Source organism: Aquarana catesbeiana, linkage group LG04 (assembly GCF_042186555.1).
Source record: "Aquarana catesbeiana isolate 2022-GZ linkage group LG04, ASM4218655v1, whole genome shotgun sequence".
NCBI classification, from domain to species: domain Eukaryota; kingdom Metazoa; phylum Chordata; class Amphibia; order Anura; family Ranidae; genus Aquarana; species Aquarana catesbeiana.
This window is the reverse complement of record NC_133327.1, coordinates 517,662,425-517,688,329: the sequence shown is the minus strand read 5'-3', so window position 1 is coordinate 517,688,329 and position 25,905 is coordinate 517,662,425. Positions and strand designations below refer to the sequence as shown.

Genomic DNA, 25,905 nt, shown 5'->3' with positions numbered 1-25,905 from the left:
GCCTAAGAGTAAAACGCTCTGTGTGGCGGAAAACTAACACTGCACATCACCCTGAACACACCATCTCCACTGTGAAACATGGTGGTGACAGCATAACGTTGTGGGGATGCTTTTCTTCAGCAGGGACAGGGAAGCTGGTCAAAGTTGATGGGAAAATGGATGGAGCTAAATACAGGGCAATCTTAGAAGAAAACCCATTAGAGTCTGCAAAAGACTTGAGACTGGGGTGGAGGTTCACCTTCCAGCAAGACAAGAACCCTAAACGTACAGACAGAGCTACAATGGAATAGTTTAGATCAAAGCATATTCATGTGTTTGAATGGCCCAGTCAAAGTCCAATCCTAAATCCAACTGAGATTCTGTGGCAAGACTTGAAAATTGCTGTTCACAGATGCTCTCCATCCAGTCTGACAAAGCTTGAGCTATTTTGCAAAAATGTCACTCTCTAGATGTGCAAAGCTGGTAGAGACATCCCCAAAACGACTTGCAGCTGTAATTGCAGCAAAAGGTGGTTCTACAAAGTATTGACTCAGGGGGGCTGAATACAAATGCACGCCAGGTTTCACATTTTTATTTGTAAAAAATGTTGAAAAACATTTATCATTTTCCTTCCACTTCACAATTATGTGCCACTTTGTGTTGGTCTATCACATAAAATCCCAATAAAATACATTTACGTTTTTTGTTGTAACATGACAAAATGTAGAAAATTTCAAGCAGTGTGAATACTTTTTCAAGGCACTGTGTGTATTTCCTGTACTAGTACATCATGAGGGTAACATCTGAAGTTCCCTTACAGCATTCACAGCCATGTTTTATGCAATTTGCACTATAATAGGCTTATGGACTTATTCAGTGCAGCAAATTATAGTCAATAGTATAATTCTTTGTTTAATTCAGTAGTTAAAGAACCAATAATTGATAAGCTTAGTCAAGGAATTTGAGGTAGGTATTAGAAGCACCCTTCACATAAAAAAATAATCAACTCTGTGTATATTATTTACAAAGGCTATTCAAAAACTGAAGTTTTAAATAGTTAATATTAATGTAGATAAAAAATACACATTCTTTTCTGTGACGTTTTTAATGTTTTAGAGAAACACTAACAATATGTTCCCTGTACAATATTATTAACCAATTAAATTTAAAAAAAACTAAGGAGAGAAGGGAAAAAAATATTGTTCTATCTGCATAGGTGACATGCATGTTGACAGAGCCATTTTCTCAATGTACCATGTGCTCCTATGTATTTTATAATTTATTTGGCGATATTGATGTTTGATTAAAATGTACTATATATTTATATATCTTTTTAAGTATAAACAGTATAATAGCTTGAGTAATTATACATTTTATTTTTTTGATTTATCCTTCAAGTGTTTTCTTTTGTGTCAAAGTAAGAGATCTAACCTAACAAAATTAAATGTCCAGCCCTACCTCTTTACTGGCTTTCGTATAATGGTAGTAACTGCCTTCAAAAGTATGAGAAGATTTGGTCAGCATGGGTTGCAGCTAGGAATCTTACTCTCTGAAATGGGTGTTATATCGCCCCACTTTGGAGGTTGGAATGTACTGTTCTCCTTCCCTGGTCCACACCCTCTTTCGAGTTCTTGGGGACCTCCCCTCCAGCCCTTCCCTCCCTACCCCCCAACACCTCCCCATACCTACCTTTTTTCCTCTCCATGGGTGATTGATACCTGACTAGTACTAGCTACATTATAGATTTGGTCTATAGTATGTATCAGGGTGAACATCTGGATAATTCATGAGTGACCCATATGGTCTCTCAGTGATGATTCTTGTAGGTGTCTATGATGGTCCTATAACTGTATAACTATGTGTTGTTACAATACAAATTTGTATTATGTACATGTATAACGTTTTCAAATGTTTCAATAAAGTATTGAAAAAGTATTTAAAAAAAATTAAATGTCAAGCCAATTTACTTGATGATAGGGAATGAGGTAAAGTCTTAAAACTATACAAAGTATAACATCAAGGTTTTCTTTTTTATTTTAAGCAAATGAGATAGTGTACCAAGGTAACAAAAATAAGACCTTGATGTACATTGTTGGCTATTATATTTTTAAATCTGTAGCAGAAATAAACCAGTAAATATATATTTTTTTTTTTTTTTTTATAGACCCATTAAGCAATGGCAAAGTAGCTCTGTGTTTTGTGACCATACTATTTATGCATTTATTTTTTTTCTAAGAATAGTGGCCTTTTAGCTATAGGAAATAATCTCAAGTGGTGTTAGCCACAAGCACTATAATTAATTAGTATCCCATGAAGTTGTGTGCCTCTAGCTAGTGCAGTTGTAAACAACTGAAGGGATGTGTTTTCTTTTTTAAAGGTTATCTAGATCACTATCTGTATTCCATTTTTTCTGATATGGGGTGTCTGTTCTGCAATTTATACATGAAACTTGTTGACTCAGGCAGTAGCACACTGCCACCATTGATGGCTGGTGTGAGGGTGCCATCCGCAAAAGCCAGATAAAACATGATTTGCATAGGTCTGAAATGCAGCCACTTGATCCTGTTGCCCTATTTCTTCCAAAGCTATCATTCTTCTGACTGAATTTACTTATGGCAATCATTAGCTAGAGGTGTTTATGTTTTTGAGATGTTGTACACTATGATGTCTGTACACTTTCGTGAAATATGGTCTGCACAGGTAAACCGCAGTTTGTGTGGTCATGCCAAAAGAGAAGTGCTGGCAGGTCAGTTGTAGTAACATCTTCAAATGGGTAATCCAATCCAAGCTTTCTGGGATTTTACTTGACAAAACAGTATTTAAAGCTAAATCTATAATTTTTAAAAAGATTACTAAAAGCTATGTCTACAAACTCTATAGTCTATCTGTTTTTTTAATTATGCTGATTCTTACTGAGACCATCAACAAGCAAAAAAAAAGATCAAGGCAGCTAATCACAGTCAATAAGAGAGTGTTTTTGACAACTACAGTATCATTAAATAGGCTATCATAGCAAGAGTGGTACAATTTTAACAGAATGCTTAGGTGAAAGCATGATACATTTGTAGCTGGGTGGAAAAAACTTTAAATCTATCAAAACAACTTTAGGTACTTCAGCATCTCTTTCCATACTAAAATGTAAAAGCTTCAGCAAAATATTTTGCCACTAATTCTATATTTGTCAGTTTAAAGAACTGTAGTTTAAAGAACTGTAGTTCTTTTATATTTGGTGACACTGGTGACCAGGACTATTAGAAAGAGTGCCTAACAGGGATACAGGCAGCAATAAAAATCTGACAGTGGTTCTAATTCCTCGCCACTTCTTTCATTCTAAATAAAATAAATGTACCTTTAGTAATAATTTAGGGGTGCGTATACTATTGTATTTCATAAAAAAACTTTTTTTACCTACCCAACAGACATTCTCCTATCCTCAATGCATAGTTACCTGAATTGTATAGCCATTGCCTACAGAAATCGTAATAGCCTCTGTCAAAAAAATCTTGCATTGTTCTGATTGCGCTAGTAAAGTCATCTTCTATATATTTTTATGTGACCCTGAAAGCACACCTATCCTTTAAAGGTAAATCTATGGCACGACTTTGGGCATGCAAGTATTTACATATTCTTTACAAGCACTAAAGGTTTTAAAGCAAGCCCTTGCTGATGTCTGAAGCTGCAGAAACCATTCAGCAATTTATCTAAAAAGTTAACGACAGAAATATTGTTATTAAAGTCCTTTTTCTGTAGCTCAGATCACTCTGCTCCTCCAGAGTGACTGCTCCATGTTTACATTAGAAATAAAAAAAAAGGCAGCATAAATATAGTGTCATTCCACGTTTCTTGAAGTCTGTCAGTTATTAGGTGTGTTATTACATATAATCATATTATCACATAATTTTGTTATGAGATCATCATCACAAAAGTTTGATTTGTTTTATTTATTTTTTTAGTTTCCAATCCAAGGTCTAGCATGTCAGAGTTTGACAGGTGGGTCTCCGGCTTCTCACAAAGCAGTAAGTAGTTCCAATTTTGTATGATGGTGTTAAATCAAAATATTAAAAACGACCTTATTATATGTATATCAATAAGTGTTTGGCTCCATTCACACCATGGCTTTCCATTTTGTGGGCGGAATAAGCACGATTCGGAAATGCCGCAAATCGTGATCCCCATTACTTTGAATGGCACCAAAATCACAGCACCATTTTTCCTCAATAGTTACTTTGAATGGCACCCAAACCACGGCGTGATTATTCCACAGTTGTTACTTTGGCACCCAAATCATGGCGCGCTTTTGCTACGATTGTCACCCGAAGTTCAAGAACTTCTTTTGGGCATCAGGCATCCCACGATTCTGATTGCGCGGATTTATTGCAATTCCTCAGGCCACAATCGTGGCAAAATCAACGCGATTTGGGTGCCATTCAAAGTAACGGGGATCGCAAGGGGATTTGCGGTGTTTCAGATAAGCGCGAAAATTTGCTACGTTTCTGCCTGCAAAACAGAACCATGCGTTGTGAATGGAGCCTTAGTATTTATTTGTTATTCAATTTTCAAGTTAATGAGAAAGATGATACAACCACATACAAACAGAAGTAGATTAGGTACAGTAAGTAATTCAGCACTACATAGATTTAGTGATTACCACTGTTCACACTTATAAACATACCCAATATCGTTGAAAAGACATTATGATATATCAGATGTACCATCTAATACTGGTTAGGGATTTTGGGAATGGATAGAGTGTATACAGGAGGGAAAAAGAAACAAAGGTAGGAAAAAGAAAAGGGGTAAAGATGGAGACCCGGTCTGGTTTAGAAACATATCTAATTTTGGTGGAAACTATATGCTTATTAAATGACAATTCAGTAATATGAATCATTAATGGGTTAACATAGCCTTCAGGTAAGAGGGTTTCGTTTTTAAAGATGTCTAGGAGGCCCATATCATGTAATAAATATCTTGGGTATTTTTGGAGTCGTGAGTTAGTTCATACATGGGCGAATCCAAAACATTTTCTGAAACTATAATTTTATGGAGGGGATAGTAGGCTGTTTCCAGATTTAAGGTATTGGGAATTAAGCCACATTAAAGTGGTTGTATACCTTTTTTTTATATTTTTACCTACAGGTAAGCCTATAATAAGGCTTACCTGTAGGTAAAATGAATATCTCCTAAACCTGTACGGTTTAGGAGTTATTCACTTTGCATGCAGCTGCTGATGTCAGCGGCACATGCGCTGTGAAGGTCCTGCAGACGCTGCCGGACCTTACGGGAAAGTAGCCCCCCTCGTGCATGCTGCGGAGCCACAAACCGGAAGATTCGTCGAGGGTAAATGTCAGCTCCCTTTGAGGGTGACCGGGATCAGCTACCGATGCCTTGTTCTAAGGTAAGTATTTCATAATGAGCTAGCATGCTAGTATGCGGTGCATACTAGCTCATTATGCCTTTTGCCTTACAGGTTTTTTTTTTTTAAATAAAATTTTGTGAAGGTATACAACCGCTTTAAGTAAATGAGGTGCAATAGATTGCTTATATCATTCTATTTCACTTATACAATGGAACAGAAGCATAGAAGGTCACTGAGGTTCCTTGTATTTGGTTTATATACTGGGAAACCATAGTCCAAAAGCTCTGAATTGCTGGGCAAAAGCACCAGATAAGGGCATGAGTACCTACATCCCCACAACTTCTCCAGCACTTTTGGGGAGATTGCCAGAAAACTCAGTGTAACACAATAAGGTCCCTGTACCAAAGAGACAGAAACTTATGGGTAATTTCCTCAATCTTACACAAGACTGAAGATACTTTGTTTCTGATAATCAGACAAGTAAGAAGGCTGGATGGAGGCTAGCCTGTATTTGTAGGAGTCTGGGGGTATATATCCCTCCTCCTCTGTCTGATCCTGTGTAGTCTCATCTTCAGGGTTTTCTGAATACAGCTGGCAAGTGTCATTTCCGGGTTTCAGTTCACCCACATCACTTCCTGCCATTCATACAGCAGAGGGGCAGCACACTCGGCTCCAGGGATCTCGACAGAGTTCACTTCTTCCAGTGCTCATGCCGGGCATCATCGGAGGGGCCGCCCACCCGCTTCTCCCAGTGCTCATGCAGGGCATCATGGGGGGGCCACTCGCCTGCTTACTTCTCCCGGTGCTCACGTCTGGCTTCTACGGGGAGGGGGTGCCTGCATTTGTTAGCTATTAGTCCTGGTTTGTACGGGCCGGGGGGGCTAATAACGGGGGGCTGCTCGCAGCACAGCATGTCACCTGTCCTAGCATGGCCTTGAGAGCCTGGAGAGCAAGCCAGCTGGTCTGTCATTGGAGGTCTGGTGGGGGGGGCTTGAGACTTGCTTGATAGTCCAGGTCCATGCTACCTTGGGGTCACAAATCAAGGAAGATGCAGACCAGCAGGTTTATCAGTCAGCACTTGTGAGGTCTGTTGATGCATGTCTCCCTGCAAGCTTTCGGGGGGGTCACCGAGGGCAAGTACCAAGAAGGGGGGCTGATTGGTGGGGTAGCTCCACTGCCATGGTCATTTTCATATGATTCCATGCCAGCAGCTATTGAATCATTTCTGTAACCTTGGCGTTCCTGTCGCAGCATGTTCTGTCATAGTGTGTTCTGTCATAGCGTGTTCTGTCATATCGGTTCTGTCATAGCGTGTTCTGTCATAGCGTGTTCTGTCATAGCGTGTTCGGTCGCAGCTTGTTTCTGTCATAACCATTCTGCATTACATGATGGGCACAGCACATTACACGGTGGGCACTGTACATTACACAGTGGGCACACCACACCGCACCACATGTGGGCACAGCAGATCATATTACATATGAGTACGCCACACGACATGGTGGGCACAGCACATTACACAGAGGGCACACTACTCTGCATTACATGGTGGGCACTATACAGCACAGCACATGACACGGTGGGCACAGATCATTACACAGAGGGCACATTACTGCGCATTACATGGTGGGAACATTACAGCACAGCACATGACATGGTGGGCACAGAACATTACACAGAGGGCACACTACTCCACATTACATGGTGGGCACTGTACAGCATAACAGATGACATGGTGGGCACAGCACATTACACAGAGGGCACACTACTCCGCATTACATGGTGGGCACTTTACAGCACATGACATGGTGGGCACAGCACATTACAGAGGGGACACTCTACTCTGCATTACATGGTAGGCACAGCACATCACACAGAGGGCACTCTACTCCGCATTACATGATGGGCATTGTACAGCACAGCAGATGACATAGTGGGTACAGCACAATAAACAGAGGGCACACCACTCTGCTTTACATGGTGGGCACTGCACTGCACATGGTGGGCACAATACATCAAATGTGGTCACTGCACATGGTGGGCACAATACATCACATGGTGGTCACTGCACATGGTGGGCACAATACGTCATATTGTGGTCATTGCACATGGTGGTCACAATACATCACATGGTGGTCACTGCACATGGTTGTCACTGCACATGGTGGTCACAGTACATCACATGGTGGTCACTGCACATGGTGGTCACAATACATAACATGGTGGTCACTGCACATGGTAAGCACAATATAGCACATGATGGTCACTGCACATGGTGGGCACAATACATCACAGGGTGGTTACTGCACATGGTGGGCACAATACATCACATGGTGGTCGCTGCACTGCATATGACATGGGGGGAGCAGCAGCCTGCCCCAGTACAATAATTTCACCCCCAAAGGTCAGTTTCTGCTCAATCCCTCCTGTTTACTGACCTCATTTTAGCAGCATGGTAGATCTTCTTCCTTCTGGGCTTCTGCTGAAGAGGATGACATCAGCGCCCCTCTTCTACACAGCTGCCTGAAGCTCCTGGAGACTGAGAGGATCTGTGTGTGCAGATCCTGTGATAGGAGCCGGGCAGCACCGACAGCTTCAGCTCTCCTTCTCTGCCTCAGATTGCGGCACCTGGGTGCGGCACCCTGTGTACTCGCTTCCAGGGGGGGCACTTGAACCCCCCTTTGCCCCCACCTGCAGACTTCCATGGTCATAACGGTTCTATCATAGAGGTTCTGTTGTAGCAGGTTCTGTTGTAGCGTGTTCTGCCACAGCATGTTCTGCCACAGGGTGTTCTGTCACAGCGGTTCTGTCATAGAGTGTTCTGTCATAGCGGTTCTGTCATAGCAGTTCTGCCATAGTGTGTTCTGCCACAGCGTGTTCTGCCAAAGCAGGTCTGTCATAGAATGTTCTGTCATAGCGGTACTGTTATAGAGTGTTTCTTTCATAGGTGTGTTCCTGTCATAGCGTGTTCCTGTCATATCGTGTTTCTGTCATAGCGTTTCTGTCTTAGCGGGTTTCTGTCATAGCGGTTCTGACGTAGCAGTTCTGTCATAGCAGGTTCTCTGATAGCGGTTCTGTAATAGCATATTCTGTCATAGCGGTGCTGTCATAGGTTATTTCATAGTGTGTTCTCTCATAGCATGTTCTTTTATAGTGTGGTTCTGTCATAGCATGTTCTGTTATAGCAGTGCTGTCATAGTATGTTTCTGTCTTAGCGGTTCTGTCTTAGCGGGTTTCTGTCGTAGCGTGTTCTGTCATAGCGTGTTCTGTCATAGCGGTTCTGTCATAGCGTGTTCTGTCATAGCATGTCAGTGCCATGCAGTTACGGCATACACCAGTAGCTGTTTCATCTTCATTTGTTTCCCTGTCTCATCGTACCTTTCGTTCAGGTTTCTTTGTATACCTGGGTTTAGTTAGCTAGTGCTCACATCTCGGGATCTGTCACGTCTACAGATCCATACGGGCTGAGGTTTTGTTTTTAAATGATTGTTGACCACAATCTTCTTGCCCGTATACCATATGTCATATGATGCACGTTCATTTTATTACACCTGTACGACTACCCACCACGGTCTGTGGGTACACTAGCCCTGAGTGTTTCAGTTTTAATCACCTGTCTTTGCACTGCAGGTGACTCGGGCTCACTTACTACATACATTAGGGTGGGGGTCATCAGGTTCATTCACGCCCTTCATCCCTTCAACCCCACGTGGGGGTTCAGAGCATGGTAGCACTCCATCATTAAGGAGTTGGTCTATACTTAAACTCACAGCGGAGCTTCGTCATAGGGGTTTTCCTTTCCTGGCCACAGCCGGGAAGGCAGAACGCTTCGAAGTCTTATTTCCAATTCTGTTCCAGCTACTCCCATCCACCAGCATGGAACATGTTCTGGGCATTTTTCTTTAACTCAGGTTCATGTGGGCTAAATATGCTCTCCATGGTTGCAAGACAGGATGGAGGTGATCGTTGCTCGCTCGGTCAGAGGCAGGGTGTCAGCGCACTCCCAACTCCTGCTCTTCCTACATTCCTGCAGGCAAAGTCAGCATCCCCTTAGTCCACTGGTCCTGTCAAGCCTTCTGGTTTAATATGTCTGAGCCAAGTAATGTTTCTTCGTCATGGGGCTGTGCAGGAAGCTCCCATCCTCGGTCTCCAGACAGCCCCTGTTGGGGGAATTTTCAGGCCTGCACACGGGCCTCATCACTATCTCGTCTGAGTCTTTCCTATGTAGTATCTTGTGTTCAGAAGACAGTCATGCTTTCATGGTCGGTTAGTTACTGTACGCAGTCATTTCCAAGGGTTCTTGGTCCGGTTCTTTGACCAGCGCTCTGAAGGTGGAGGGTCGACCCACGGGGTGTCCAGTGTCAAGTTTCCGATATAGTTTGTTTACATTTTGGCTGCCCTCTTTCCTGCGGAAGTATTTTCAACGAAGTATTCGTTCGTGGACCTGGCTTTTCCACACTTTCTACAGTTAGGGGGGGTATTGGCTATCCATCTGATATTACCAATGCTTTGAAGCATCTTCTATCAGACCTGCCTGCTAGTATGGCATGGTAAATGGCACAATTGTCATTTCACCACTAGCTTAACCTTCGGGTCAAAAGCAGTCCTTACTTATTTGACACATTTGCCGAGCACTCCGTTGGATTTTGGGTAACTGCAGGGGGGTCAGGGGATAATTCATTTAGTTGATTTCCTGTTGTGTAAAGACCCTGGTTACAGCCCAGGGATCTGCAATCTCTCTCAGGGTGGACGCTGAACGTCCCCTGTCTGCACACAAAGTGGTAGTTCTGGGCCAAAAATCATCATTATTTTGGGTTTCACTCTCGGCTCTAATCTCTTGTTTGCAAGGTTGCCTGGAGAACTGGTCAGATACTTCAGACCATGCATCTTTGGTCCGATCCCCAACCTGTTCCAAGGAGGGCTCTCAGTCACTTTTGGGTATGCTGAATCAGGCCATGAGAATTATTCCTCAGGATGAAGTCTAGCCGCCTTCCCCTGTTTTAGGACTCCGACTAGGTTGTCGGGTTACGAGCAGAAGCACGAGCCGACGTTTATCATGTGGGATCAGTTTTCTGTGTGTCTGGTATGGTATCTCCATGTTTATTCCACAACCATGAGCAGGGCTCTCGGAGTGTTAAGGTCGCTGGTTTTAGCCCCCGTAAGTTTTTCGTCTGCCCTAGTTTGCGCATATTTTGTTTCTTTATTTGCCCAATACTGGCAGTTACAGTCACATGGGGACCAGTTGGTCAGGGAGCTCAGTGTTATGGATGGTTTGGCCATAGCCTATTTTTTTTATAAGGTGGATCAGGGGGTTGGAAGATTCCTAAGGTTCCTGACTCTGGCTTTCGATGTATATTGCCACAAGTAGGGATGGACGAACGGTTCGGCCTGAGCATAAGTTCGGGCCAAACTTTGGTTGTTTGGATGTTCACCGAACAATATGCGGTGTTTGGGGCAAATTCGAAAGCCGCCGGAACACCGTTAAAGTCTATGGGACACTAACATTGTTTGGTGACCTGGGTCCTGCCCCAGGGGACATGTATCAATGAAAATTTTTTTTTTAAAACGTCCGTTTTTTTCAGGAGCAGTGATTTTTTTAATGCTTAAAGTGAAACAATAAAAAATAAATATTCCTTTAAATATTGTGCCTGGGGGGTGCCTATAGTATTCCTTTAAAGTGGCGCATTTTTCCCATGTTTAGAACAGTACCACAGCATTTCTAAAGGAAAAATTGTTATTCAAAACTGATCGCCGCTGTAATGAATTGTCGTGTCTCAGCAATATAGATAAAACTCATTGAAAAAAAGAGCATGGGATCCCCCTCCAGTCCATTACCAGGCCCTTTGGGTCTGGTATAAATCTTAAGTGGAACCCTGAACCAAAATTTAAAAAGTAAATTGTGTGGGGGTACCCCTAAAATCCATACCAGGCCCTTCAGGTCTGATATGGAAATTAAGGGGAACCCTGTGCCAAATTTTTAAAAAAATGGCGTAGGGGTCCCCCCAAAATTCATATCAGACATCTGGTATGGATTTTAAGGGAAACCCTGCGCCAGAAATTTAAAAAAAATGGCGTAGGGGTCCCCCCAAAATCCATACCAGACCCTTATCCATGCATGCAACCTGGCAGGCCACAGGAAAATAGGGGGGGACGAGAGAGCACCCCCCCTCCTGAACCATACGAGGCCACATGCCCTCAACATGGGGAGGGTGCTTTGGGATAGCCCCCCAAAACACCTTGTCCCCATGTTGATGGGGACAAGAGCCTCATCCCCACAACCCTTGCCCAGTGGTTGTGGGGGTCTGCGGGCAGGGGGCTTATCGGAATCTGGTAGCCCCCTTTAACAAGGGGACCCCCAGATCCCGGCCTCCCCCCCTGTGTGAAATAGTAACGGGGTACAAGTACCCCTACCATTTCACAAAAAGTGTCAAAATGTTAAAAACGACAAGACACAGCTTGGGGACAAGTCCTTTATTAAAAAATAAAAAAATAAAAATGTCTCACGATGTCCATTCATTTTCTTCTATCTCGCCGTGATGGACCGAAAAAAAAATCTGCAACCTTCGCTGATGACAGTTCTTATATAACTGAGGTTGAGGCCACCCAGTGACGTACCAGGGTGACCTCTCCCCCTCTGACGCCACGGGGACTTCCCTATGGCTTCCCTGTGGCATCAGAGAGCGGCGGGGTCACCCAGGTATGTCATTGGGTGGCCTCACCTCCTCTGACGCCACGGGGACTTCCCTATGGCTTCCCCGTGGCGTCAGAGGGGGCGGGGTCACCCAGGTACATCACCAGGTGGCCCTGCCCTCAGTTATATAAGAAATGTCAAAGGCAATGAAGCGCCACACGGCGGGAGCCTCCCATAGAGGAGGATTGGGTGCAGATTTTTTTTTCTTTTTCGGACATTGTGGGACATTTTTATTTTTTAATAAAGGACTTGTCCCCAAGCTGTGTCTTTTTGTTTTTAACATTTTGACACTGTTTTGTGAAATGGCAGGGGTACTTGCACCCTGTTACCATTTCACACAGGGGGGGAGGCCGGGATCTGGGGATCCCCCTGTTAAAGGGGGCTTCCAGATTCCGATAAGCCTCCCGCCCACAGACCCCCACAACCACTGGGCAAGGGTTGTGGGGATGAGGCCCTTGTCCCCATCAACATGGGAACAAGGTGCTTTGGGGGCCTACCCCAAAGCACCCTCTCTATGTTGAGGGCATGTGGCCTGATTCGGTTCAGGAGGGGGGGCGCTCACTCTTCCCCCCTCTTTTCCTGTGGCCTGCCAGGTTGCGTGCTCAGATAAGAGTCTGCTATGGATATTGGGGGACCCCTATGCCATTTTTTTTATAATTTTGGCGCAGGGTTCCCCTTAAAATCTATACCAGACCTGAAGGGTCTGGTATGAATTTTGGGGGGACCCCTACGCCATTTTTTTTACATTTGGTGCAGGGTTCCCCTTAATTTCCATATCAGACCCAAAGGGCCTGGTATGGATTTTAGGGGGACCCACACACAATTTTTTTTTTTAATTTTGGTTTGGGGTTCCCCTTAATATTCATACCAGACCCAAAGGGCCTGGTAATGGACTGGGGGGACCCCATGCTCTTTTTTCAATGAGTTTTATGTATACTGCCGAGACCCGACAATTCATTACAGCCGCGATCAGTTTTAAATGGCAATTTTTCCTTTAGAAATGTCATTTTGCTGTGGTACTAAACACGGGAAAAATGTGCCACTTTACAGGCATACTATAGACACCCCCCAGGCATGATATTTAAAGGAATATTTCATTTTTATTGTTTCACTTTAAGCATTAAAAAAAATCACTGCTCCCGAAAAAACGCCCGTTTTTTAAAAAATTATTTTCATTGATACATGTCCCTTGGGGCAGGACCCAGGTCTCCAAACACTTTTTATGACAATAACTTGCATATAAGCCTTTAAAATGAGCACTTTTGATTATTCATGTTCGTGTCCCATAGACTTTAACGGTGTTCGTGTGTTCTGCTGAATTTTTTGTGTATGTTCTGGTACCGTGTTCGGCTCATCCCTAGCCACAAGCATATTGGCCAACACTATCAAGCATATCTATCAGGTATCCAGTACTTCAGACCCCTGCAAACTCCTGTCAGTTCGTCCATTTTTGCGGCTCACCCTCTCAAAACTTCCCTATGCCAAGAATCGACAGACAGGTCAGGGGTTCATTGGGAAATTTACAGAGCTACTTTACTGGTGTCCGTTTTGAAGTGTTTGATCTTCTCTGCAATTATTTTGCAGGGGCTCCTCGGGTCAGCCCTTGCTCCCTTTCCCCCACGTATCTCTCACTAAAAGCAGTTCATTCTCATGTCTGTGTTTTCTCAGAAATTAGGCTTAATCCAAATCATTTACGGGACATTTATTTGGGATCTGGGCAGTTTCGCCGGTTCCAAACAGGGGGTCCCTTCTTATCATCAATTCATGGGACACTGGAATTCCTCCTGTTATAGCTGATACATACCGGATCCGTATACTGCAGCCATCCGGGCGTTCGCTATTCTACTAGACTGATTGTCACCTACCCTTCATCAAGCTTTCTTATCACACCTACTTTTGTGTCTTTTTGCCCTGTTTTAGGCGTACTGACCAGCTAGGCCAAGGTACACCCCAGGTCTTGGTAGTTAGGGTATTGCATTTCCAAGTGAAGTCTCTGACTACAATTAATGACTTGGGTCTGCTTCTCAAATTGACATATATTGTGGATAGGCAGAACCCATTTCAAAAATTAACCTATACAATTGAGAGATGCATTTGTTTAGAGGTTCAGGCAATGAGAGGTTCACACAAGAGAGTTTCAAGGGGATTAAGTTAATCAAAACAGCGGAATGGCTTTAATAGGGAACTTATGTGAAAGTTGAGTGTATCTCCAATAATTCATCTTTTGTGAGGCACTGAGTCCTATAATTGCTGGAAATGACTTCAGACTTGAACCTCAGGTTACACAGTGTAGTAGGAGAGGTTGTTCTGAAGACCAGTTTCAAATTCCAGATCTGGAAGGACCAAAAGAAATAGTAATAACCCAGCAGTAGGAGTCATAGTAAGTTATAGGGATATTACTGTTATGAGTAAATGTAACCTCAAGTAGTTAGGGATAAAGTTGTGAAAAGAGAAGTTTCAGATGAAAGGGATGCTTAAATCAGTGTCACTCAGCTGGAATTATACATTATTCCATCCCTTAAAGTGGCATGCATATAACCAGTCAATGATTCTGGTGAGGGTAGCAGATTGATGGTAACTTACGAAGTTAGCTCTCCATTCACTTTGTTTCGAGTTAAGATACCACATTAAACTGTTTGTGATTTTAAAAGCAGATATTTGAGAAAGTTGTGTCGGTTGCTGCTTGATAAAGAACATAATAAATGCATGCAGGTTTATAATAATTATTTATATGTTCTTTATATTTACTTGTGGTCTACATCTATTAATTTTGCACTGTGGGTGAAAACGTATATAAGGATATTTTTATGGGCTCACAAACTTGGGTTCCCTAAACAATAGCAAAAAGCATGATGCCTACTATCAGTTACATTTTATTTTGGTGAATATAGTCAGTGTGCACTTCTTTTCAGATTCCAGAAACACTGACACTGACACAACCTGGAGAGCTGCTGAAGAGGTGCCAGAAACCAAAGGTAAGTACATTTTCAATTCGGTTCTACACCTAGATAATACATAGCCACACTTTCTTTTTTCTTTAGTTCTCAACATACTTTGTTAGTTAGGCACAATAAGTGGCCTTTGTGTCCTCTTTTGTTCCAACTTTTGTATACGTTGATAACATATAAAGTTGCTATACAATACAATCATGCATGTGCTGTATTGGTCACTACATTTTTTTTTTTACATTGCAGTTCCTGTTGCAATTCCAGTGCCAGTTCCAGCGCCAGTTCCAGTTAAACCTGAATTTAAAGTTGATGTTGAACCAGATCCATGGCGAGGGTTCTCAGAAAGTGGTATGTTTCTTTGTAAACTACCAATTCTTACAGAAAAAGTTGGTGCTATTCTATTATGTTTGCCTGCTGCATAATTGTGTTTTTCCATGGTTGTGCCAAATGGAAATATCAATGCTCTGTCAGTTATTACTAGAAGCACTCATAAAAAAAAAGCCTAGTTGTTCAATATTACACGTGAATATTATGTAGTCTTCTATCCAGCCAATGGGTGGAGCTTTAAGCATCCTTTCTCTGGTCTGCTCTTCTTCATCATTGCAAAAAGACTGTTATGAATTCACAGGCATTCATCTCTTATCAGATGGTTCCAAATGGCATGCAGAAATAGCAATTCAAAAGGCAGGTAGCCTCTGATGTGGTGTCATGCCAGCTAAACCATAAAGCTCTGTAAATTTGCCTTATTGTAAACATCTCTTTGTAAAACAAAGTTTATATTTGCAGTAAATAAAACAAAACATTACTTCACAAAAGTAGAAACGTAAAAATGTTTAAATAAATGTAACTAAACGCATTGTATTTTCCATTTAACTGAAAAAAGAGCAGTCAGTCTAGGAGAACAATCCAATCGAATTTAATCAGATTACTTTTATTTTTGTTAAACAGTTGTTTTTTTAAGACACAGATTATTTAATTCCTTTAGATCTATGACTAACTATGTGTGTGGTGGGCATTAAGGAAATACAGATAACTTTTGAAAATGAGAGTAATGAAAAAGTATAAGGGTGTCCATAAAAACCAATCAACTTTTAGTTTTAATGTTACCTACAAATAATAGGTGTACTTTTTTACAGGAAAACGCAGATTTTACTTACCCCTGTTATTTTAATAATGGCTACAGATTGATGGATAGTCGCTATGGAATTCAGGAACTGATAGATTAACTAAGCTTTTCTGTCACTGGAAAGTGGGTTATAAGCAACATATAGGTCTTTAAGACAAAATAAACTGACATTTAATTGTACCTCATCTCAAGGACGTTATAGAAACAACATTGTACAAAGAAAAGCGTAATTGCATATACCATTACTCATTCTGAATAAATATATTTAACCATGTTATGTGAGTTTAGACATCTTTTTCTTAACTTATAATAGCTGTCAGCATTTGATTAATGTGTTCATCCATTCATCCGACTTTTCATATCCTTACCAGACATTTCCATTGTCTTGTAACTAGGCTTTTCTGGAAGTTGTTTTAAAATACTTCATGCTAGCAACAATTTTCTTTCCAAATTACAGTTTACAGGGAAGAATCTTTGCCCTGCAAGAAGGGATGTTCCTTTTTAAACTCTTTATAACAGCCTTTTCCTCCGCATAAGTGAAATTAATATCCTTTGATACTGAAGGAATGTGCCAATTATTGATCTTATGTAACATCTGACCAGGAATTCTCAGCTATTTACTACCACATTATGCTGGGAAATTCCATTCAGTATGGTCTTATTGTGTTCTGTGGAATAAATAAGTTAGGAAATTAGACTGATTTCTATGCATTCAATACTTTCAGGAGTCCCTGCCAAAGAAGAAGTGAACTCAAGACTACCCGTGGAAACAGTAGCCTTGGGAGGCATAAGTATGAGAACCTTTTATAAAGGGCATACAACTTATAAGTGTTTAGTGTATTTATAATATTGCATATTATTAATTCAAGAATCTAGGTAAAAAAAACAGAAGACCACGAAATTCTTTTTAAAATACTGCTAGTAGAAGGCAAAACACAGTGGCAGCTGGTGGGATCTTCTTTTGGGGGGGTGGTAAACAAACAACACCCCCCTCTCCCCCCAGCGGCACGGCAATGAAACAGAACCCCCCCCCCGTGGGTGGTCTGGCACGGCACTTACCCACTGGGGTGGCGTGGCTGTGGTGTTCTCTCCTCTCCTGGAGTGTGGGCAGAGGCCGTGGCGGCTCCGGTGTCTGCTCCTTGAGCTTCCTCAACCGTGTGTCTCCTCTTCCGCCAAAGCCCTAAGCATCCAATAGGATCACCGGACACTTTAGCCAATCAGGAAACCTGCCTCCTGATTGGCAGGGAGGAACTTTAGTGTGATAATAGTGAAAATTCATTCTCTGTGCTCTGAGCCGACCCTTTTTTGAAGCTTATTAGAGCCTCTGGATCTAATCAGGTGCTTCAAAAAAACACCCCGCCACATTGGAATCCATGGTCCATCATCACTGATATGTAGATCAGGGGGTTGGACACATGGATAGGAGAGGCGGTGCCCGTGCGCCCTCTATGGATGGGCCGCCACTGACGAAACAGATGGGAGAAAAGTTATACATAACATGTTTGGTGCACAATTTAAAATGTACTGCTCAAAGATGAATTTCTGGCACTTGGAAACACTAATGAATGCAATTGTGTTTCTGTTTTGTTTTTAAATTGTCAAATGTAATATTTTAAGTGCAAGTAACTGAAATTGACTTCATGTCAGCCTCTGTTTCTGCAACCTCACTGTCTAATCACAGCCTGGAGATAGTAAGGCTACCTAGCTGTGGGGGCCTAAATGACAGAAATTACTATTGCATTGGTTTTATCATAAGGGCTGCATAAATAATACTGACAGTTAGATAACAGCATTATTAACCACTTGCAGACCGCTGCACTCTGATATATGTCGGCACAATGGCAGCGGTGGGCAAATGGGCGTACCTGTACGTCCCCTTTAAGAGCCAGGGATAGCAGGCACGGGCACGCCGCCACGTACAGTGTGACCGTGCCCGTGGGACCCGCGGACTCAATGTCTGCCGGTCTCTCGGTGATTGTGTCACGGAACCTCAGAACGGGGAGTTGCCTATGTAAACAAGGGATTTTCCCATTCTGGCTTGTGTCAAGACAGCGATCACCGCTCCCTGTCATCAGGAGCGGTGATTGCTGTCATGTGACTAGTAGCCCATCCCCCCACAGTTAGAATCACTCCCTAGGACAAACTTAACTCCTTTATCACCTGCAGTGGTTAACCCCTTCACTGCCAGTGTCATTTACACAGTAATCAGTGCATTTTTATAGCACTGATCACTGTATAAATGACAATGGTCCCAAAATAGTGTCAAAAGTGTCTGACATGTCCCCATAAAAATCGCAGATCGCCGCCATTACTAATAAAAAGAAAATTTAAATAAAAATGCCATAAAACTATCCCCTATTTTGTAGACGCTATAACTTGTGCGCAAACCAATCAATATACACCTATTGCGTTTTTTTTTACCAAAAATATGTAGAAGAATACATATCAGTCTAAACTGAGGAAAAAAAGTGTTTTTTTATAAATTTTGGGGGGATATTTATTATAGCAAAAAGTAAAAAATAATGTGTTTATAGCACAAAAAATAAAAACCGCAGAGGTGATCAAATACCACCAAAAGCAAGCTCTATTTGTGGGAAAAAAGGACATCAATTTTGTTTGGGTGTAATGTCGCATGACCGCGCATTTGTCAGTTAAATCGCAAAAAGTGCTCTGGTCAGGAAGGGGGTAAAATCTTCCGGGGCTGAAGAGGTTAAGTAATAACAGTAGTAAAATTCAACTACTTACAGAGCAGGCTATGCACCTTTGTAATATGAAATCTAAGACATAGGAGCTAAATAATGTATTGTATCAAGAACATAACATCCAAACAAAGGAAAACAGCTTTCTTAATATAGCCCCTAATGCCCCGTACACACGAGCGGATTTTCCTTCGGAAAAAATTTGGATGGTTTTTCCGACGGAATTCCGCTCAAGCTTGCCTTGCATGCACACGGTCACACAAAAGTTCTCTGAACTTTCGACCGTCAAGAACGCAGTGACGTACAACACTACAATGAGCCGAGAAAATGAAGTTCAATGCTTCCGAACATGCGTCGAATTGTTTACGAGCATGCGTAGGAATTTTGCGCGTAGGAATTTGTACAGACAATCGCATTTTCGGATAGGAACTTTTCCCGACCGAAAAATAGAGAACATGCTCACAATCTTTTGCTGGCTGGAATTCCGCCAGCAAAAGACTGATGGAGCATACACATGGTCGCATTTTCCGACAAAAAGCTCTCGTCGAGTTTTTCTGGTGGAATTTCCAATCATGTGTATGTGGCATAAGATGCAAGGGGTTTAACATAGTATGTCATAAATTCTACAGTTTTCTATACAGAATGATTTATTTTAATGTTCTGTCATTTAATGTTGTAGACTGCAAAATAGATCTGGTGTTCCTCATTGATGGCAGCTGGAGCATTGGTAAGAGACGTTTCAGGATTCAGAAACTTTTCCTAAGCCAGATGGCGGATGCTCTGGATGTTGGCATTTCTGGACCTCTCATGGGTATTGTACAATATGGGTAAGAATCTTTTCATTATATACTGTACGTTTTCTTTATCTAACAATAGTGTGGTTGTCTAAAATAATAGGTGATAACCTAGTTCAATATTTTATCATGTAAAAGAGGTCCACTTGATTCATTCTGGATTGCTTCTGTTTCTTCTTTTGAAGTACTTACACAACTGGGTTGATTTAGTGCAAATTCTGGTGCAGCTCTACATAGAAACCAATCAGCTTTCATTTTTTTTTTTGGTCAAAGCTTAACTGAACAAGCTGTAGTTAGAAGGTGATTGGCTACCATGCACAGCTACACCAGAATTTGCACTCTCCAGTTTTAGTAAATCAACCTTAATGACTTGCGCCCCATTCAAAAAATGACCTCATGCATGCACAGGCACACATTCACTAGTACAAGGTTAAATGTGGCGCTTTCTACTAAAGAAATGCTGTAATAGATAAGGAAATGTAAATTAATTAATTTAATCTTTCTAACATAATCATTTCATTTTGATCATGTACTGCTAAAGCATGTGTTTGTCATAAGTTTGACAGTTACTTGTTTTCCTTCCTTCAGGGATGACCCATCAACAGAATTCAGCCTACGATCGTACTTCAACTCTAAAGACCTGAGAAACGCCATTGAAAAAATTCCACAAAAAGGAGGATATTCTAATGTTGGTAAGTTAATGTAAACATCACTTTATTCACACAATGGGGTTGATTTAGTAAAACCATACTCTACAGTTTTATTAAATCAACCCTAATCTTTGCAGAGAAGCCTTATTTCAGAAGTGATTCTACTGTAGATTTACAATTGTTTACAATATATTGCTGCAAACTGATCCCACATGCCAAACAATATATTATTCTGTGGTTATGCTTAGCCACTTCAGGATTTTGAATGGCACACATATATTCTAAAAACATCAACAAAGTTTTAAGGATTCATCTTTTATGTCCAGCTCCTCCCTCCACCATTAATACTGGCAATTGCCAGCTGTCAAAATGACAGCTGGAACTTGCTTTGTGTGACACAGCAAGAACAGCAGTCAAAATGCAGACACCCCTGTGTAAAATGACACTTGCAGATTGTATGCAAGTGTCATTAAGTAAATACAATGAATCAATGCATTGTTTTACTGTATTTACTATTTCCATTTTATAAGGTTTATATAATTTATATTATAATTAGATAATTTATATAATTATATAACCTTTATCTGTATATCACAATATACAAGTTTTGTAAAAATACAATGTATTCCTATTTAGTAGGGATGAGCTTTCTGTTCGGGTCGAACATGAGTTCGACTCGAACATTGGCTGTTCGCCCATTCGTCCAAAACCGAGCATTATGGGCCATTCGTGCCAAATTCGAGCAGCGCGTAACGGCCCATAATGCACTGCGGGAGCGCAGTGTATTGCTGCATGAAGATTGGCCAAAGCATGCACCATGACCTGCATGCTTTGGCCAATCCAAGCGCCCTCAGCTAAGAGAGCCATAATTGGCCAAAGGCAGGGTGCCTTTGGCCAATCATGGCTCAGGGGGACTAAGTCCACGCCCCACACTATATAAGGCTGCCTGCACGTTGGCCCAGTGTAGTGTGTTGTTGGCGTGGATGGAGAGAGAGTGTCATTTAGATTGAGCAGGCAGGCAGGTTATTCAGTTAGCTGCAGTGTATTTAATATATATATATATATATATATATATACAGACAGTCTCGTGTATATATATATATATATATATATATATATATATATATATATCCACTGTATCCAGTTTAGTTATATCTGACTGCAGTCCGTTCCTGGTGTTCTGTTTCTAATATACTTCAGGCAGGCAGGTTATTCAGTTAGCTGCAGTGTATTTTATATATATATATATATATATATATATATATATATATATATATATATATATATATGTATATATACAGACAGTCTTGTATATATATATATATCCACTGTATTCAGTTTAGCTATATCTGACTGCAGGCCATTCCTGGTGTAGTTTTTCTAATATACTTCTGGCAGGCAGGTTAATCAGTTAGCTGCAGTGCATTTAATATATATATACAGACAGGCTCGTATATATATATATCCACTGTATCCAGTTTAGCTATATCTGACTGCAGGCCGTTACTGATGTACTTTTTCTAATATACTTCAGGCGGTGTACATAGTACACAGTACTGTGCATCCATAGTGCAGTTGCTACTACTTTTCTGGTGGTGTACACAGTACACATATAGTTGTTATTACACTTCTGTTAGTGTACACAGTACCGTGTACTTTCCTGATGGTGTACACAGTACACAATACATACAGTGCACCCATAGTTGCTATTAGACTTCTGGTGGCGTACACAATACCATTTACCCCTAGTGCAGTTGCTACTACTTTTCTGGTGGTGTACACAATACAGTACACCCATAGCTGTTATTACACTTCTGTTGGTGTACACAGTACCGTGCACCCCTAGTGCAGTTGCTACTACTTTCCTGATGGTGTACACAGTATACAATACATACAGTGCACCCATAGTTGCTATTAGACTTCTGGTGGTGTACACAATACCATTTACCCCTAGTGCAGTTGCTACTACTTTTCTGGTGGTGTACACAGTACACAATACATACGGTGCACCCATAGTTGTTATTACACTTCTGTTGGTGTACACAGTACCGTGAACCCCTAGTGCAGTTGCTACTACTTTTCTAGTGGTGTACACAGTATACAATACATACAGTGCACCCATAGTTGTTATTAAACTTCTCTAAACTTCTCACAGGCCACTAAAAGAGGGCAAGCAAGCTCTGTGTCTACAGTCGACAGTGCTGGTCGTGGACACGGTGCATCCTCAGCACATGGCCGTGGGGCACGCTTGTCCTTTTTTTCTGCAGTTGGCCGTGTTATTGAGCCACAACATGCAGAAGAGTTGGTGGAATGGATAACAAAGCCGTCCTCATCCTCCTCATCCTCTGTCACCCAGGCTCAGAGTAGTTTGCCTGCCAATGCAGCTGCCAAAGCGGCCTATTCCATCAGCTCCATGTCAACAGTCACTCCTTCCCCAGCCCCATCATCATGCATGGAGGAGTCCCCCAAACTATTCGACCACAGTGTCGGGTATATGCTGCAGGAGGATGCGCAGCGATTTGAAGGCTCCGATGATGGTACACAGGTTGAGGAAGGGAGTAACGTGAGCCTAGAGAGAGGGGGTGCCCAAGAGGATTCAAGAAACTGGAAGTCATGTTCCCCCAGCTGCAACATACTGCCAAGTTTGCTCCAGTGACGAGGAGGGAGGGGATGATGAGGTCACTGACTCTACTTTGGCAACAGCACTTAAAAGACCCACATCAAAGAACAAGGTGGACCTCTCCTTGCTCTTCATCAGCTGGGATTTCCAACCCCACTATACCTCCAGTCCTCTCAGAAACCTTCACTGAGAGGAATGAAGGTATAGAAATAGGTGTCCCAAGTACTTTCAGCCAATCTGCTAGTGGTACACCAACTTCGGATTTTAGCAGGCAAATTTCCCTACCCCAGTTGCTAAACCGTCAAAAGAAATTTGGTCCCAGCCATCCATATGCTCAGCGTCTGAATGCTAGCTTGGCCAAATTGCTAGCACTGCAACTGCTGCCTTTTCAGCTGATAGACTCTGCCCCTTTTGTGAATTTGTGGAATGTGCGGTACCTCAGTGGCAGGTTCCCAAATTTCTTTTCACGGAAGGCCATTCCGGCTCTCTACCAGCATGTGGAAGGCAATGTCTTGGCCTCGTTGGACAGGGCGGTCAGCAGTAAGGTGCATATTACTGCTGACTCATGGTCCAGCAGGCATGGACAGGGACATTACCTTTCTTTCACGGTGCACTGGGTAACTCTGCTGGCAGCTGGGAAGGATGCAGGACAGGGTTCAGTATTCTTGGAGGTTGTTCCACCACCACGCCTCCAAAATGCTAGTGGTGATTCTGCCTCAGCTCTCTCCTCCACCCCCTCCTCTTCTTCCTCTATGCTTCAGCCAGGAATGGTTGTATGCGGCAATGGAAGCAACCTCCTCTACGCCCTCTGACAGGGACACTTGACCCATCTTCCCTGTTTGGCTCATGTCCTGAATTTGGTGGTGCAGCGGTTCTTGAGCAGGTACCCTGGCTTACAGGATCTCCTGAGGCAGGCCAGGAAAGTCTGTGGTCATTTCCGCCGGTCATATAATGGCAGTGCTCAGCTGGCTGACATTCAAAGAGAATGCAACCTGCCCAAGAACCGCCTCATTTGTGACATGCCCACCAGGTGGAACTCAACCTTGGCAGTGCTGCAGTGGCTGCACATGCAGCAGAGGGCCATCAATGAGTACCTGTGTGAGTATGGCACCAGGACAGGGTCAGGGAAGTTTGGCTTTTTTTTTCCACACCAGTGGCTACTGATCAAGGATGCATGCACTGTCCTGTCACCATTTGAGGAGGCCACGAGGATGGTGACCAGTGACAGTGCATGCATCAGTGATACTGTCCCTCTTGTCTTCCTGTTGGAGCACACGCTTTGTGGAATAATGGACAGGGCATTTGAGGCAAAACAGCGGGAGGAAGAGGAGGACTTCCTTACCTCTTAAGGCCCCCTTTATCCAGATACTAGTATTCCTGCAGGCCCACTGATCACACAGGATGAATAAGAGGAGGAGGAGGAGGATTGTGTCAGCATGGAGGTGGAGGATAGCACTTAGCATCAGCAGCAGTCTTCAAGGGATCGTTTGCAGTCCCCAGAAACCCATGGAGTTGAACGTGGGTGGGAGGAGGTGGTTGAGGATCATGTGATCCTTAGTGACTCAGAGGACTCAGGATCGAATGCCTCTGCAAATTTACGCTGCATGGCCTCCCTGATCCTGAAAAGCCTGCAAAAGACTCTAGGATTCATGGTATCATGGAGAGGAATCATTACTGGCTGGCAGCTCTTCTTGATCCACGTTACAAGGGTAAGGTTGCAGAACTTATCCAGCCTTCGCAGAGGGAGCAGAGGATGAAACATCTTTGGGAGGCCTTGCAGATAGGTGTGTGCAATGTGTTTCCAGAGCCTGGGAGGTTAAAATTTCCTGGTGCTGGACAACGTGTTGCTGAGGCTTCGTTCAGTCACAGAAAGAGCGGTGCAGAAGGTGGCCGGCTGACTGATGCCTTCAGACAATTCTTCAGTCCTCAGCACCCAGGTCTGATCGGTTCCAGCAACCATCGCCAGCGTCTGAATTACATGGTACAGGAATATCTAGGGGCAAGATCAGACTTGGAGACCTTTCCACCAGAACATCCACTGGGTTACTGGGTCTTGAGGATGGACCACTCGCCAGAGCTTGCTCAATATGCAATTGAGCTACTGGCCTGTCCTGCATCCAGAATTCTTTCTGAACACACATTAAGTGCTGCTGGAGGCTTTGTAACCGATCACAGAGTGCGCCTGTCCACAGACTCTGTTGATTGGCTCACATTCATAAAAATGAATCAGTCTTGGATCATCAGCTACCAAGCACCTGATGCTGATGTAACCGATTGATTTTTCTATGGATGTGGGATCCCTTGAAGACTGCATATGCTGAGTGACTATCCTATTATGCTGAGTGACTTCCTATTCCTCCTCAGTCTTCATGATGATAGCTTCTAGGAATATTTTCAGTTCAGGGCACCACCACCACTGCCTAAGGCTCAATTTTTCTGTCCCTGTTTAACAGGGGCGCTTAATTACAATTTTTGATCTAATATTTCACAGCGGGGCCTGTTCCTGCACTCAACAAAAGTATCTGTGAGGCTTTACAGTGTTGTGCCACCACCACCACCACCACCTAAGGCCCAATTTTTCTGCCCCTGTTTAACAGGGGCGCGTAATTACAATTTTTGATCTAATATTTCACAGCAGGGCCTGTTCCTGCGCTCAACAAAAGTATCCGTGAAGCTTTACAGTGTTGTGCCACCACCACCACCACCTAAGGCCCAATTTTTCTGCCCCTGTTTAACAGGGGCACGTAATTACAATTTTTGTTCTAATATTTCACAGCAGGGCCTGTTCCTGAGCTCAACAAAAGTATCTGTGAGGCTTTACAGTGTTGTGCCACCACCATAACCACCACTGCCTAAGGCCCAATTTTTATGCCCCTATTTAACAGGGGTGCGTAATTACAATTCTTGATATAATAATTCACAGCAGGGCCCATTCCAGCGCCCACCAAGATTAACTGGGAGGGCTTACAGTGTTCTGGTACCACCAACACCTAAGGCCCAATTTTCCGCAGAGTGTATAGGGCAGGCCGTATAGTATATACA

The 25,905-nt window shown here is 42.7% G+C and overlaps 1 protein-coding gene across 10 annotated transcripts in view; it reads left to right on the top strand.

Moving 5' to 3' along the window:
* The window catches only part of VIT (vitrin), a 232,706-nt gene that overhangs the window by 177,910 nt on the left and 28,891 nt on the right, over window positions 1-25,905 (top strand). For all 10 annotated transcript variants that reach the window (XM_073627776.1, XM_073627772.1, XM_073627774.1 and 7 more), the window contains 6 exons: window positions 3,933-3,995; window positions 14,939-15,001; window positions 15,221-15,322; window positions 16,826-16,891; window positions 19,479-19,626; window positions 20,182-20,285. In XM_073627776.1, the coding sequence (XP_073483877.1) occupies window positions 3,933-3,995; window positions 14,939-15,001; window positions 15,221-15,322; window positions 16,826-16,891; window positions 19,479-19,626; window positions 20,182-20,285 (546 nt within the window). The remainder of the gene's footprint in view (window positions 1-3,932; window positions 3,996-14,938; window positions 15,002-15,220; window positions 15,323-16,825; window positions 16,892-19,478; window positions 19,627-20,181; window positions 20,286-25,905) is intronic.